We start from the raw sequence: 17,839 nt of genomic DNA, 5'->3' as shown, positions 1-17,839 counted from the left end.
AAAGAACCAATCTGATGCGAATTATTTTCATTAAAATCAGTTCGGAACCACCGGTGCACATTTATCTTTACACATTTGCATTACGTTCGGCATTTATGTCTGCAGAGTTGCGTAATTTGAATTTGCCGCTGAGATAATTGTTAAGATGGCGGCAAACAATTGATAGAGACTTTATATTGTTAAACCAAATAAGTAAGTATTTGAAATGATTATTAAATTCTAGAAACTATACTTCCATATTGTGCACTATTTAGACCTCATCAAGCAAACATTTGATTTGTTTCTAAGGAAAACACAGACAAAAACGCGATGCAAATCGCTATCATCAATGGCTGCGCTCGTTGCAGCGGAAAGAAATAATTAACAAAAAATGGTTCAAATGGCTCTGAGCACTATGGGACTTAACATCAGTCCCCTAAAACTTAGAACTACTTAAACCTAACTAACCTAAGGACATCACACACATCCATGCCCGAGGCAAGATTCGAACCTGCGACCGTAGCGGTCACGCGGTTCCAGACTGAAGCGCCTAGAACCGCACGGTCACACCGGCCGGCCAATAATTAACAAAGATAATGCTTACTGAGAGAGGAATGAAAATTACAAATACTTATTCACTCATATTTATAATAATAATGAACTCTATTTTCAAGTAATAATTAACAAATAATTACAATTTCATAACAGACCTCAGGTTGGTATGCGTCCGCAATCTACATAAGCCAACCAACAAAAGGTAGAAACAAAGGAAGAAAAACGCAGATCATAAAAGCAATTAACAATTATCATTGTCTTTGTATGATACAACACATTGATATGTCCAATTATATCATAGAATATTATATAACTAATTAATATTTATAAGTTTTCACTGTTTTTTTTCATACGTCAAATAGATAATGCTTATAACTATTAGAGGCATAATTTCCTATCGTCGCACTGTAGCCAAAAATTTATCACGTGGATGTCACAAAAGACACCATTATCATCACTTCACTGAGTTTAACTGAGGGCGTTTAATAGGTCTACGAGAAGTTGGATGTTCCTTCTACGATACTGCATGAAGTCTGGCAGGAATGTAGCCACTGTACATGATTTCTGCCAGCGGTGGTCACGGGAATGTGCGGTCGCAAGAAGACCGAGCTCCATGTGACCACGTGGCACTACCGAGAGGGAAGACAATCGTCTTCGACGTATGGATCTGGCGCATCGTACTGCATCTGCAGAAGCAATTTCAGCAGCAGTTGGCACCACAGTGACACAACGAGCTGTTACAAATCGGTTACTTCAAGGATAGCTCTGAAAGTGTCCATTCCGCAGACCTCAAACCACCGCCGCTTCTGACCTCATTGGTGTCATTTGCATTTGCAATGCCTTATCTCGCGTACATTAACCTGTGATCTTGCAATATTAACCAATGATATATGTTACCTTTCTTGTTGTTAATAAAAATTCTCTATTTAAACTAGACTGAACTGCATGTGACTGCTTTAGTCTTTAATAAAACTTGCATCTGACTGCGTATTTAACTGAACTGAACTTTATCTGACTGCATGAAAATATGGTTGGAAAATTAATACTCAAAATACACATCTTACTGCATGAATGTTTAGTGGTAAAAATAAATGAAAGGCACCAACCTGCATCTGACTGCGTCTGTGGACTTAGCTCGTGCACTCCTTCCCGTTTAGCCGATAATAAAACATATATTCAACCCAGACGTAGTGCAATGGCATAAAATTATCATTCTAGACAACTTGACTCATTTTGGCCCTGTTAGTTACTTGATAAAAATTCTGTCCTGATTTGAATAATTTGCCAACTGTGCAATGGCATATAAATTATTTTACTCTGATGGTTCAAATGGTTCAAATGGCTCTGAGCACTATGGGACTTAACTGCTGTGGTCATCAGTCCCCTAGAACTTAGGACTACTTAAACCTAACTAACCTAAGGACATCACACCCATCCATGCCCGAGGCAGAATTCGAACCTGCGACCGTAGCGGTCACGCGGTTCCAGACTGTAGCGCCTAGAAACGCACGGCCACTCCGGCCGGCTTACTCTGATAAATGAAATTATTAGCTTTACTCATGGGAACTCTACTTTGATGTACCTTTTGGTTCAATGCAAGCACAGGATGCGGAGAACGACATAAGGTCTGAGATGAAACTCTAATTTTATCAAAAAAATATTTATTGCTCAAACTTTTAAGGCACATGTGAAAAAGTAAAAAAAAAACTTCTGTAGCATGGATTTAAGAGAAAGTTTCACAAAACGCTTATTGCATCAACAATGAGATTTCTATCTAGCTTTTAGACATTATTTGACCAAAGAAAATCTATTTTATTAATTATTCTTTTTAGTTTCCCCAGATATGTGCCGAGTTTCGCTCAAAATATAGCTTATTATGTGCGTATCGCCAATTCTTACTTTGATGCTGTCACGACCCGGCTGCCTCCTGCAAGCATCTAGCTCCGACTCGAAACACGTCTGCTGTCTCTGCGCATCTCCTCACCACTACTCAAACTCTTACCGCGTGCACCTAGCTCTGTTAGCTGTCAAAGATCTTACTAATGAAGATGTACTACTCGTCCAACCTTGCGGTTGGGAACAATCGATATTTTTCACTGGCTCTATCCTGATCGAATCTCAACAGATACCTTTCAGGGTCATCAGTCTTCTGACTGGTTTGATGCGGCCCGCCACGAATTCCTCTCCTATGACAACCACTTCATCTCAGAGTAGCACTTGCAACCTACGTCCTGATTTATTTGCTGGATGTATTCCAATTTCTGTCTTCCTCTACAGTGTTTGCCCTCTACACGTCTCTCTAGAACCGCGAGACCACCGCGATTTTCTCTTTCTTGTGATGACTGGGTGTTGTGTGATGTCCTTAGGTTAGTTACGTTTGAGTAGTTCTAAGTTCCAGGGGACTGATAACCATAGATGTTAAGTCCCATAGTGCTCAGAGCCATTTGAACCATTTGAGCCAGGCTGTTACTTTGAGTAAAATATCCTCTACTGTTTGTAAAAAGTGAAACACTCACAAGCAATGGTCTGCAACATTCCCCAATAAGAGGAAGTGTAGAATAGCGGAATCATAGTGAGTGATTTAAATGGTTCAGTGGTGGCGTGTACGAAGGTCCAACAGCGTCCTCTTTTGTGTCGACCGGACAGGTCAGTGTTAGGCAATGCTCAGTCGGTACGGAGCCGTCATACGAAGTGGAAACGTGTAACGAAGTGCCAGTATACCTCGCCGACATCACAGGGTGGAATATCGACATGTGAGTGCGTTCGGATGGTGCAGAATGATTGGTCTCCAGGAGGCCAGTTTGTCGTTCTGTGCCACTGCGGCTCGTACAAGGCACGCTGGTTTCTACGCCACACACCACTTGGTGGCTAGCGGAGTACAATATATGTATATGTAGCACAGTGAGGCGTATGTGGAACCACTGGAGAGAAGCGATCCATACACAATGCCGACAGGTTACTGAAGTACACAAGGTGACAACAGTTTGGTTGGTTGTAACAGTCAGAACAGCTTCGACAAAGTGTTGGCGGGACGATGGAGCCCTACAAAGGGTGTGGACATGTCTGCGTAGACGGTTCAAAGCTATCTGCTGCAGGCTGGACTTAGTGGAACGGATACCGCTGCATCGGCAGCCACTGACCAGAACCCATCAACGCCGTAGACTGTAATGGCCACGCGAACGCCTACACTGGCCTGCTAAGTGGTAAAAACTTAATGTTTTCCAGACAAGTCACCGCTCCAGCTCATCCTACAGTGATGGCCGCATAAGCATTTGGCGCCGCCAGGGTGAGCCCAATTAGACAGACTGTATTGTTGAGCGTCATAGTGGACAAACGTCAAGTGTGATGGTTTGGGGAGCCGTTGAGGGCAATCTGAGCAGCTACCGCCACGTGAGGGAGATGTACAGGCCGAGGTGATGCCCTTCTTGCAGGTCGTTCCAAAGGCTATACTTCAGCAGGACAACACCAGGCCACATGTGCCGATCAACGTGCAAACCTTCTTCGATGGATGACCACAGCTTCCCTGGCTTGCCCATTCGCCTGACATATCATCCATCAGGCATGTCTGGAATGTGGTCGGCCAGTGGCTGTTCGTTCAGGTCTTCCTGCAGCCGCAGTTGATGCTTTCGGTCTTACTTACACACCGCGTGGCAGAGTACTTCCCAGCAACTCACTCAGGTATCCCTTGATTCGACGCCACGACGTCTACCGGCTGTGATTACAGCTCTCCGTACTGAATTTCCACAGTCACAGTGCATGTACTGGTCTGCGGTTGATAATCATTTCTGTAGTGTCCCGGCCTTAGTACGTAGAATAAATTTCATTGTGACCACATCTCTCGATCTTTGCGTTCCACTTCTTCCAAACAGTAGTGTATCATCACAGTCTATCAAACATAACCTGCAACCAATTTAATGCAAATGTGTCGCGTGTTTCATTGCAGGTTTGGAGCCTCGTGGACATAGGAACGTCAGCGAACAGTCTGAACACCTATCACTACATCGATGATGATCTAAGTGCAGCCATCGACAAATTTAATAGGCACGTATACACAGACTTCGAGAAGCCACTCATAAATAGAGGTGATACTCTCAACAATCAATTGGCACTAAAGGGCGATGACGGCAGCTTTATCAGCACAATGGATAAAGCATTATCCCAGACTCGAGGTGAGCGACCCGGGATTTCCATTTTGCGTAATTTAATGTCTGTGGACATTCTTGTTTCCTGCATGAACACAAGTAGCATTGTATATTCCGTAAAAACAATTTCAGTTTCAATCATTTCTCACATTACTTTTTTCATTACTGCATCGCACCTAATCCCAAGTCTGATGAACTGCACGATAACATTTTCCACATCAAAACTGCTAAAAAACGATTTATAATATATTTCTACACGAAAGGTATGGCTACAGACCCTGTTCCATTCCACATTGTAAAGGAATGTTGTGTTCCATACAGTCAAATTAAATGAATGAGAATAAATTTTTCTCTGAGTAACAATAAAAAAACCGTTAGGACATTCAGTGTGCTACATTTTATCCATACACGTAAGTATAGTGGTGTAATGTTTCCACATAACGTGAAACCATTCTTTGGACTTCTGAAGTTATCTGTGATGAAATACAAAAAAATGGATCAAATGGCTCTGAGCACTATGGGACTTAACATCTGAGGTCATCAGTCCCCTAGAGCTTAGAAGTACTTAAATCTAACTAACCTAAGAACATCACACACATCCAAGCGCGAGGCAGGATTCGAAGCTCGGTTCCGGACTGAAGCGCCGAGAACCGCTCGGCCACAGCCGCTGGCGATGAAATACAGGGACAACAACTTGCACAGAAGCCAGACTTCAGTTAGAGTTGAAAGTCATGAACGAAGGCATGTGTTGAGAAGGGAGTGACACAGGTGTGCAGTCTACCCCCAAATTTATACAGTACGTACATAGCGCAAGCATCGGTAGAAATCAGGGATAAGTTTGAAAAAATCATTTAAAATTCACGGACAAAAAAAAACTTTAGCTTTGCTGATGAAATCTGAATTCTGTCAAAGGCTTCGAAGTCTCGTAGGATTAATTGAATGGAATGAAATGCAGAACGTTTTTTGGACAGCACAAATACTGGTGATGGCAGAAGTATAAAGGACGTGAAATGCAGAAACGATAGTCAGATAATGAGTTCTTGCAATATGTAATTGTAAGGAGCTTTGAAATAATTTCTATACGAAGGCCGCACAGTCGAGAATCAGTATAACAGCTGTGGGCTCGTCTCTCTTCCTTTTCTTCTCTCTCTTTTCTTCTGTTTTCTCTCCTCTCGCACCCCTCTCCTTTCTTCTTCGTTTCTCCTCTTCCTTCTTTCTTCGTCGTACCGCGGCTATATCTCAGGGTTTTCAACACAAAAAAGCAGGTAGAAAGGGGGCACGTGTGTGTGGTTGATCACGATGACGTAGTGCTATGTGTGAGTGTCACCCTTATCTCCGCTTTGAGAAGATTGATGACTGAAGCAGAAACATTCCTGTAACAGAAAAAGGTAAGCGCTCTCTTTTTGAAAAAAAAGGTAAATAGTAGTGTAGACTATAATGTCTATCGTTCTACCAAACTGAAGGAACACGACACAGTTTGTAACGTTTCATATTCGAATGAAGTTTATTGATCCCAAGGAGTTGAAATAAAACTAATCCGTTCCAAATGTCATTGACAAGAGTAGTTAGTTTCCTGGTGTGTGTGTAGTGGTCACTAATGACTGAAATGATCGTTCCGGTAATTCTATCACAATCTGTTTATGGGTTGCTAAGCAACGTATCAACTAGCTGACTATCTTGTGATTAATATCAGTCGTATTCAAACAGTAAATCAACTCACACTCGCTGTAAGCATCAAGAACATTTACTATCCATTCCGATAATTATTTGATAATTATTATTAACTGAATGTCAATAAATCACGGTCAGTGTCACTTAATCCTTCACGCGACTATAACGCGCGATGGCCTACCGCGTACCTCAAACTAAGCGCCGATATTTCTAAGTCTGCGCGCGTTTGGTTTGTAACAAAGTTTGGCTGGGGTTCCCTAGAATGTTTTCTAAACCAACTGAGGGTTGTAAATTAGCAATTCTATGTCCATCCATAAAAATTACAGAGGACCCGCACTCGATTACGACTTGTCCGCGCACTCGAGCAACTCAGAGGAATCATCCTTCTCAAAGAGAAAAAAATATCACGCATAACGCAGTATTGAGATCTGCTATCTCAAAACACATATATATCCATCTCATAACGACTCATTACCTATTTATCCTAAAACATATTGTACTTAATTAAATTCTTTACTCCATAAATAACTAATAAAATTTAGAAATGATTTACATGTATACTGTGCCAATCACTCAGCAAAGATTTCACAACAAAAAAATCCGGCCTACTCTCACGTGATATCCGACTGTAATGTACATCCTCACAAGATTATTCGTTAAAGATTTCGAGGGCTACACGGACAATTATCCGTGTAATGCTGCACAATCACGTAAAATATCCGTTCGGTAAAAGTCAGTGTCCTTCTGCGTCAAGAAGTCCGTGACTGTCTGCTACACATTCCCGTCGAACAGGAATCTCCGACTCTTCATGGCTTCTCATAAGCGACCGAGAGCGTGATAATCGCGTGGGGTGCTGGGGCATCCCTCACTTGTCTCTAATGGATATGGCTCGCCATTCAGGTCGACAGGTGTCTTGTGTCGATCAGCGACCAGCACGGGACATGGCGCGCCATTCCGCAATGGCGGTTTCAGACTAATCTACTGCCCCATACACATTCTTCATTGTTTGTGGGGTGTCTACCGGTTCATTCTTCAGCAGCCAAGAAAAGATTTACACTACGTTCATCTTGTTTGGACGCATTTGGTTATAATGCCACCGTAGTTCACTCTTCCGCTTTTACTGCAGGCACTTCCGAAAGACACGAATGCCACACTGATCCCTTGCCCCCCCCCCTTTTTTCCCTTTATTGATTTTCAATTCCCCCCGAAGGGGGCGGGCTGGCAGCAGCTTATTACGCTGCTCTACAGCCTACAGACTTTTTTAAAACGTAAGAAGAAAAGAAACAATAAAAGCAGGCGATAAAACTTAAATTGTAAAACGGCGGAAAATTGTGGAAAGTTAAAACATAAAGCAAAGGGGTTTGCAATGCTAATGAAATACACAGGAATCAGACAGGTAAGATCGTAGACACACAATTAAAAAACATGGCGACAGTCTGGTTTCTGTTCGCAAGAGATAAAAAAATCACACTCAGCGACAGTATGATGTCCGTTCGCAACACTTCCCAAAAGACACACAACACTGAACACTCACTGTAAAACACTGCACGAAAATGTCGGCACAAAGATGACACTCCCTAGCCAAGGGCAGATGGTGGGGGGGGGTGGGGGGAGGGGGGGCTATCCCTTGCCTTCATGTCGGTGCTTATATATATCCTCATCGGAGTCGCAGTAACGTCCTCAAAAGGAAACTTCAGTTGTCCCTTATATACGAGGATCGTTCAATATGTAATGCAACACATTTTTTTGCCCTGAAAGCACGTCGGTTTTATTCATGATTCCAATACGCCAAATTATTCCCCATTTCTTTGGCTACAGTACCCTATTTTTCAACATGGTCTTCAATGCCATGGCCTTACGTCCCGTCTTACCGAGGGGGGGGGGGGGGGGGGGGCTGTGTGCCCACATGGTACCACTCTACTGGTCGACGTCGGCGACAGCGTCTTGCTGCACCAATAAACTCTCTATAATCCACTCACTGCTTCCCGTGGAATGCATCCTCCATTCGGCCAAAAACATGGTGATCGGAAGATGCACCGGCCGCTGTGGCCGAGCGGTCCTAGGCGCTTCAGTTCGGACCCACGCGGCTGCTGCGGTCGCAGGTTCGAATCCTGCCTCGGGCATGGATGTGTGTGATGTCCTTAGGTTAGATAGGTTTAAGTAGTGCTAAGTCTAGGGGACTCATGACCTCACATGTTAAGTACCATAGTGCTTGGAGCCATTTGAACCAGTTTTTTTTTTTTTTTCGGGAGGTGCCACATCCGGGCCGTAGAGTGGATGAGGAAGAACAGTCCAATGAACTTTTGTGAGCTCCTCTCGGGCGCGCAGACTTGTGTGGGGCTGTGCCTTATCTCGGGAGTAGGATCTACATTTTTGTGGCGACGAACGCCCTGTAGTGGTTTCTACGGTTTCCTGAGGGTAGCACACAGTACATTTCAGAGATAATGTTGCACAGTGAGGGAAGGCATGAAACAAAATAACCCCTTTTAACGACTCCTGGCAAAACACATATTATTTATGATAAAAAAAATTGTACTGGATGATTATGATTTTATTTGTGCATGGATAATGATTATGTGAACTTTATGTAATAAAGAGAAACAATTATGTATCATGTTTTATACTTGTATAAAATTATGTATCAATTTTTTTAAGATAATACCTGTGTCGGGGAGTACTGGAACCGCCACAGACGATACTTACTAAATATCAAACAAAGATGTAAATGTAACATCACTATAGATAACGAAATAATTTTCAGTAACCTTCTAAATAACTGCAAAGTAAGAAAGTTATGTTGAACTTTATAGCGAGTTACAGTAACGAAACAATGTTACTTTTATAGAAAGCCAGATCCAGAATAATAAGAACATAATGTATTTTGTTTTATTGAAAATTAATGATCCAAAGAAACTCATAGCACAGCATCCCTAAAAAGTATTTCAGGGCTATTTTCGTAGCGACATATTTTATCTCATCCATTTATCAGTATATTAGTTGTTAGACGACCAATAACAAAGAGTGTGAAACCATTCAGAGTGCCAGAACACCGACGACATTACATTACCAGCTGAGAGTACGGCTTTGAACATTTTCTTTGGAGGAAAGGTGGTGTGGCACCATTCCATGGATTGCAGTTTCGTTTCAGGTTCGAAGTGATGAACCCATGTTTCATTGCCTGTGACGATATTCGACAAACAATTGTCACGATCAGCGTGGTAAAGCGCAAAGCTCTTGCTCACAGATGGTCGTCCGTTGCTCTTTATGATCTTCTGTTAGACGTCAAGGGACAGATCGGGTACGCACCTTTGAATGCTCCAACTGGTGGACGAGTGTCTCGGCACTACCAACAGAGACGTCCTGTTGTGCAGCGTGGTTTTAGATTGTGATCCATCTGTCATCACGAATGAGAGTGTCCGCACGTTCCAACATTCCAGGAGTCACAGCTGTGTACAGCTGAGTGGAAAGCGGGAGATCGGATAGATTTGCACCATCTCATTGCCACGATGACAGCCACTCTCCCAACGACTCACCGTGCTTTTGTTCATTGTCATGTCTCCGCTGACATTCTGCAAGCGCCTCTGAATATCTGCGAAGCTCTGGTTTTCTGCCGAATGAAACCTAATGACAGCTCTCCGATTAGAAAGCACTTCCGTTACAGATGCCTCTTCGAATACTCTGTATAGCAGCGCCACCTATCGAAATTTCATGAAACTGTAGGGGCTGAAGCAGAAATATTCCATGACGTCGCACAACAAATTCTGCATCTTTTCAAGCGGAATTGGCTGAGAAAAAATGTGTTGCCTTACTTATTCCGCAGTGGATACACCGGTTCCAGTGCGACCACCGAAATTAAGCGCTGTCGGGCGTGGTCGGGACTTGGATGGGTGACCATCCAGGTCGCCATGCGCTGTTGCCATTTTTCGGGGTGCACTCAGCCTCGTTATGCCAATTGAGGAGCTACTCGACCGAATAGTAGCGGCTTTGGTCAAGAATACCATCTTACAACCGGGAGAGCGGTGTGCTGATCCCACATCCCTCCTATCCGCATCCTCCACTGAGGATGAGACGGCGGTCGGATGGTCCCGGTAGGCCACTCGCGGCCTGAAGACGGAGTGTTTACTTATTCAACGCTCCCCATAGTAACATCGAATTAAAAAATGTGTTAGGGAGACTCTCTTGGGAGTATTTGTCTGGACTGTATGGAACTGAAATGTGATGATGCAGATTAGATGAGATTTAAGTAATGATGAAGTATTGAGTCTAATCAGAGTGAAAGCGAGCTTTGTGGCGCCACCTGACTAGCAGAATGCACAGGTTGATAAGACACATCCTGAGACATCAGGAGTTAGTTAACGTGGAAATGGAAGCCAGTGGTGGGGTAAAAATAGTAGAGGGAGACCAAGTCTCGACTATAGCAAGTAAGGTCAAATTCATGTAGTTGGAGTAGCTATACATGGGGTAACAGACATGCACGAGAGGTAAAACTGAGCATGCAAAACTGCATCACTCCAGTCGTTGGGCTATAAAACATGTTTTATGTTAGATAAAGCGATATAAATAATTGTCATGTAGTTCATTTTTCATGTTTCTTTACTAAACTTTCCAAAATAATCCTTGGTAGTTTTCCTCTCCACTCTTCCTGCCTATCCACCCACTTCCTTTCTCCTGCCAGATGTAAGAACAATTCTACAGGTTAATTACAAATAATAACTGACACAATTGAGAAATAATTTATAATCATGGAACTAAGGCAGCAAGCACGAGCAAGTTACATGCAGACATCGTAATGAGCCCTGGTGTGTAAGACAGCTTACGTAATGCATTCAATTGAATTACCAACGTGACTGCTTACTACACATTATACACCGAAAATCTTCACTGTTTTAGTAGAATGCGTGTACGCTGAATGCATTGATTTTCATAGCTGTTTATTCATTTCCTTTTGTAATAATATTTTATGTATGAGGAAAACAACTAATATTTAATTCCATTTCTGCTTCAGTTACTAAGGCGGAGTTGATTTTAGGCGTCGTCTTCTCTATTATCCAGTTTATCTGTGGCATACTTCTCATCTACGGAGCAATTCAGGTAAACTATCTTACTACAGAAATACAATACGTTTATCAGAAACTGAACAAACTTGTTTTTGACACTTTTTGTTCGATTCTTGCTGTTTTAAAGTATCAAATGGTTGAAAAACTAATAATTATTATTATTCTGTCAGAGAATTGAAGGTTTTATTTAAAATTGAAAAAGTTATCTTTTTGTTTTAAATATTTGTATTACCAGTTTTGTTTGAGTGATTAGACACTGTTTTATTTGGCTTATTATCAGCTAATTGTAACTCTTCTAAATAACATTCGATGGAAAATCCAGGATGGAATGTAACAATACCGTGAAAAGGAAAGTTGCTACTCACCATATAGCGGAGATGCCGAGTCGCAGATAGGCACAACACAAAGGCTCTTACAAATATAGCTTTCGGCCGGTAAGGCCTTCGTCCAAATTAGACGACAAACGCAGACATACACACTCACACATTCATGACTGTAGTTCCCTGAGACTTCAGTCATCAGTGTGCGAGTTGCGTTTGTGTGAGCGTGTATGTGTGAGTTAGTTCGAAGGCGAGTATTGTTTGTACAGCCCTACACATTCCCCGCAGGGATCATATCCTGCAACGAACAGTTCACTCAAATAGACACAAGGTGATACTACACTTTGAAATGAAAAACAAAGGCCGCATTTCTCTATATTATTGTTGTTACTGCTCACTCTACAGTTACCTAGTTTTGGTAAGAAATACAATTTATTAGTTCTATTGAAATGCTTCTTATTTAGCAGTGAACGTTAGTGGTCTTTGTTTTCAGGAGGACGAATATCTAATGTTCCCATAATATCATCTGTGAAAGTAAAGACGCAAATGTGTACCAGTAATGTCAGCTTTCTCTATTGCATTTCAGGAAAAGGCTGGCATACTTCTTCCATGGGTGGTTGTAGAAACCCTGCTACTCATAGCAGTGACTGTAATGGGCATTGTCTCATGTATTAAAGCTTTTGCGGTTATCGAATCAACTATCGCCGGCATTATTGCAGTGGTTTGGGTCGTCCTCTACTTTTGTAAGTATACAATTACAATACAGTCCGATGCCAAAGTCGCTCTTCCCTCATTACAGTTATATAATTTTCGTTGTCACATATGGTACTAGAAACAAGCCGATAGGCTGTTATCATAATGCTCATGAAACTATTTGCTAGTTACAATAGTTTGAAGAGTCTTTTGTTACACATTGAACTGTCATTCAGTGTTATTAAACAGGTACCTCACAGAAAGCTTGCATTCGCTTTATCCTCTGGTAGTGGTTCTTTTTTTAGTCCCATTCCTCACATTAGTATTTCTTCATGACTCACTCTCTCTATTAATTTTTCATAAATTTCGCACGCTTCTGCCCTTTCCTTCATCGCACGTACTCTGGCACAGTGTGTTATCTCTGTCTACAATCAAATACCACTACTTCATTTTTGACACAGTGATACGTAGATCCCTTGAAAAGCTTCAGATTTTCTATAGAATAGAATAGAATACAATACAATCTTTATTTGCCTTTCAGTATGTTTTCCATACAATTGTCATCGTCAGTGTGTTCAATACATTTTTTTAAAAAATTACAATAATTATTAGTGTACATAATTGTACCTGCGCAGGGCATCAGATACGCATGTTAAAGTAATGTTGATAATACAACAATTATTCATTCACAATAGTAGTAATAATAATAATAATACATCATAACAGTTAAATATACAATAGCATCAAGATATATCTATGGCACATCTTATGTATCCATATAAAAAGTCTTTGCTGGTACATTACTGTCGCAAACATACAGGCATAATTCATATGGCAGTTTTTTGTTTCATGTAGCATATCTGTTTTGTGTCCCTGTTTAGAAACTCATCAAGTGAGTAATATGGCGTACATCTGAGGCACACTTCCATTGTCTGCTTAAAGTTATTCATCGGTAGTTCCCTCACAGCTTTTGGGAGTTTGTTATAAAATTTCAAGCTAAGGTGTTTATGGCTCTTTAGTGTTAATATCAGCCTTGTGTATGGTAGGTCTATGTTACTATTATTTCGAGTATTATGAACATGCACTTCAGATATTAAGTTAAAGTTTTTTACATTATCTTTAGCATATATTAAACAATTATAAATGTATATACTAGGTAGTGTCATTATCTTTAGTTCTTTAAAATGATTTTTGCAACTTTGTGTTGGTGCTAGTCCTAAAATGCACCTGACTGCTTTCTTCTGCCACTTGAAGATGGTACTTGAATCCACTGAGTCATGTTCCCATGACAATGCGCTACGCCATCTGGTCACAGCTGTTCGCTATTGGTTTTGAACATCATTTAGGACAATTCGAATGAATGGTTTGGCCCCCAGCTTCCATCGAACATTTATAGCACATGATCGGTAGTCATGTTCGTGCACAAAATCCAGCACAGGCAACACCTTCGCATTTGTGGATGGCTATGGTGGCAGCATGGCTCAGTGCTTCTGCAGGGGACATCCAATGGCTTGTGTCCATGCCACGGCAAGATGCTGTTCCAGGCGGGGCAAAAGAAGGTCCGATTCGATATTATGAGGTATCCCATACCGCCTCATTGTAATGGCTATAAGCGAAGGTGATTTACCAAGATACATATAAATACTTTCAGAAGTGTTCGAGGAATACGGTATGAATGTCCCAGAAACTGAAAGAAATCCAATGGCTCTAAATGTGAAAGATCTTTTAATAGGAAAAATTTCAATAAAAATGAAATAACAGAGGAGGTAGAAGACTTTGTATATTTTAGTTAGTCATTCTCCGCAAGTTACAAAGTGAACAGACATTGAAACGAATCTAACCGTAGATGTAGCACAAAATTTCGAAACACCAGAGATTTAAAAATAAATAGTAATCATGTCTTGTTCGTCATAGCTTCTACAAATGAAAAAAATTTTAATTCTGGATTTGTAAACACCTGCAAAAACAGAATTAACAAAGAGTTCCGTAAGTAAACTTCCATACATACTGCACATATTAACTGGACTATGTGTATAATAACGCTGGCTCACCTGTCAATGGAAGCTAAATGGTACTTACTGAGTACAACTTGGAAAAAAAAAAATGTTCAAATGGCTCTGAGCACTATGGGACTTAACTTCTAAGGTCACCAGTCCCCTAGAACTTAGAACTACGTAAGCCTAACTAACCTAAGGACATCACACACATCCATGCCCGAGGCAGGATTCGAACCTGCGACCGTAGCAGTCGCGCGGTTCCGGACTGAGCGCCTGGAACTGCGAGACCACCGCCGCCGGCCTTGGAAAGCAGTTTCCTATTCAAAAGCACCAGCTTTCACTCTATTTTAATTGATTAAATATTCAGGGTGGTCCATTGATCGTGACCGGGCCAAATATCTCACGAAATAAGCGCAAAAAAAACCCTACAAAGAACGAAACTTGTCTAGCTTGAAGACGGAAACCAGATGGAGCTATGGTTGGCCCGCTAGATGGCGCTGCCATAGGTCAAACGGATATCACTACGTTTATTTTTTTTAAATGGGAGTCCCCATTTTTTTATTACACATTCGTGTATTACGGAAAGAAATATGAATGTTTCAGTTCGACCCCTTTTTTCGCTATGTGATAGATGGCACTCTAATAGTCACAAACATATGGCTCACAATTTTACACGAACAGTTGGTAAAAGGTAGGTTTTTTAAATTAAAATGCAGCACATAGGTACGTTTTAACATTTTATTTCGGTTGTTCCAATGTGATAAATGTACCTTTGTGAACTTATCATTTCTGAGAACACATGCTGTTACAGCGTGATTACCTGTAAATACCTCATTCATGCAATAAATACTCAAAATGATGTCCGTCAACCTCAATGCATTTGGCAATACGTGTAACGACATTCCTCTCAACAGCGAGAAGTTCCCCTTCCGTAATGTCCGCACATGCATTGACAATGCGCTGACGCATGTTGTGAGGCGTTGTCAGTGGATCACGAAAGCAAATATCCTTCAGATTTCCTGACAGAAAGAAATCCAGGGACGTCAGTTCCTGTGAACGTGCGAGCCGTGGTATGGTGGTTCGACGACCAATCCGCCTGTCATGAAATATGCTATTCAGTACCGCTTCAACCAGACGCGAGCTATGTGCCGGACATCCAATGTGTTGGAAGTACATCGCCATTCCGTCATGCAGTGAAACATCTTGTAGTAACATTGGTAGAACATTACGAAGGAAATCAGCATACATTGCACCATTCAGATTGCCATCGATAAAATGGGGGCCAATTATCCTTCCTCTCATAATGCCGCACCATACATTAACCCGCCAAGGTCGCTGATGTTCCACTTGTCGCAGTAATCGTAGATTTTCCGTTGCACAATAGTCCATATTATGCCGGTTTACGTAACCGCTGTTGATGAATCTTCGTCGCTAAACAGAACGCGTGTGCAAAAAATTTGTCATCGTCCCGCAATTTCTCTTGTGCCCAGTGGCAGAACTGTGCACGACGTTCAAAGTCGTCGCCATGCAATTCCTGGTGCATAGAAATACGGTACTGGTGCAATCGATGTTGATGTAGCATTCTCAACACCGACGTTTCTGAGATGCCCGATACTCGCGCAGTTTGTCTGTTACTGATGTGCGGATTATTCGCGACGGCAGCTAAAACACCTACTTGGGCATCATCATTTGTTGCTGGTCGTGGTTGACGTTTCACATGTGGCTGAACCCTTTCTGTTTCCTTAAATAACGTAACTATCCGGCGAACGGTTCGGACACTTGGATGATGTCCAGGATATCGAGCAGCATACATAGCAGACGCCCGTTGGGCATTTCGATCACAATAGCCATACATCAACACGATATGGACCTTTTCCGCAATTGGTAAACGGTTCATTTTAACATGGGTAATGTATCACGAAGCAAATGCCGTCCGCACTGGTGGAATGTTACGTGATACCACGTACTTATACGTTTGTGACTATTAGAGCGCCATCTATCACAAAGCGAAAAAAGTGGTTCAACTAAAACATTCATGTTTATTTACGTACTACAGGAATGTGTAATAAAAAATGGGGATTCGTATTTTTTTTAAAACCGCAGTTGATATCCGTTTGACCTATGGCAGCGCTATCTAGAAGGCCAACCATAGCGGCATCTTGTTTCCCCCTTCAAGCTAGACAAGTTTCGCTCTTTGCAGGTTTTCGTTTGACGCTTATTTCGTGACATATTTGGCCCGCTCACTATCAATGGGCCACCCTGTATATAGTATACACATGTAATAAATAAAATTAAGTAATTTTCTTTTTACAACAGCATACAGGTTAAATTTCTTCCATTTCTTTGCCCCTTGTTTATCTACTCCTGAAGGTACTGCTTCTTGATGGGATCTGTGAAACCCATTCATTGTATGAATGAATGAATCATTTGCTGTTCTGTTCTTCATATCTAGCCCATGCAATTTATTTCTAAGTGATAACTCATTGTATTTGATTAGCTTGACATCTACGTACATCCTTTGTGTATCTCTCGCTTTTCTCTTCCAGTGCTCAGCATGTACTCCCTCGTGGTCGTCTACAGCTACTACCGGGATCTCCGTGATAACCCACGCCCCGTCAGGCTGTTGGAAGACAGCGAGGGTGCAGAAATGTGAAGAGAGGTGAATGCAGTTGAGTGTTTGCGTCACCATTACCTTCAGACTCAGATTTCTTCTTGCGCATATACAGCTATGAATGTTGAAGGAATCAAAGTAATCAGCTGTCACTTTTGGTGTTGACAGTGCATATACAAACCATGTACAACATCTATCAGGAACAGTGTCTACATTTTAGGAGCGATATACTAATGATTCCACTTGCTGTTTCACTTTTCAGAAACAGAGAATGTCATAAATAATTTAAGAGACCATTCATGTGTACAAGAATTCGTTTCACACTATTCTCAAGAGAATTTTGTACATGTCACCCTCAATTGCTGCATCTAACAAAGCACAGTTCGCTATCTGATACACAATTTGCTCGAACAAAATATACATATTTATTTACATTGTGTGTATTTCCATATGTGTAAGTGAATGATGATCTTCTGCGTGTTACATATAGTTTGTAGACAAAATGTAAGTTGTTTAGAGTATTTGCTGTTGCTGACTTAAAGATGAATGTTTCATTGTATTTTTACTGAAATTAATAAATGACTAATTTCATTCTATAGTTAACTGCACTTCGTGGTTCCCTGACTCCCGCCGTATAATTTAACATGTGTCAGCCAATAAAAATCACAGTTCCATTAATCGGCAGCGAACGTGCGAAGATTCTCAAGACCAGCTCTCCATGACGGGAAATTCTAAAAAATCTTAGGAAGTCTATCAGCGTTGTTCCCTCAGAAGGAGTACTGGTGAGGTTTCTGAGGTGCAGATGTGGCAATAT

At 41.5% G+C, this 17,839-nt stretch overlaps 1 protein-coding gene across 1 annotated transcript in view; it reads left to right on the top strand.

Moving 5' to 3' along the window:
- LOC126292061 (uncharacterized) overlaps positions 1-17,621 on the top strand; it is a 33,140-nt gene extending 15,519 nt beyond the window's left edge. Inside the window, exons 3-6 of the mRNA XM_049985865.1 lie at positions 4,478-4,703; positions 11,353-11,438; positions 12,311-12,467; positions 16,961-17,621. Of these exons, the coding sequence (XP_049841822.1) occupies positions 4,676-4,703; positions 11,353-11,438; positions 12,311-12,467; positions 16,961-17,067 (378 nt within the window). The 5' untranslated portion in view covers positions 4,478-4,675 and the 3' untranslated portion in view covers positions 17,068-17,621. The remainder of the gene's footprint in view (positions 1-4,477; positions 4,704-11,352; positions 11,439-12,310; positions 12,468-16,960) is intronic.
- The last annotated feature ends 218 nt before the right edge of the window (positions 17,622-17,839 follow it).

This window comes from Schistocerca gregaria, chromosome 9 (genome assembly GCF_023897955.1).
Source record: "Schistocerca gregaria isolate iqSchGreg1 chromosome 9, iqSchGreg1.2, whole genome shotgun sequence".
NCBI lineage: Eukaryota > Metazoa > Arthropoda > Insecta > Orthoptera > Acrididae > Schistocerca > Schistocerca gregaria.
This window is presented reverse-complemented; position numbering and strand designations above follow the sequence as displayed.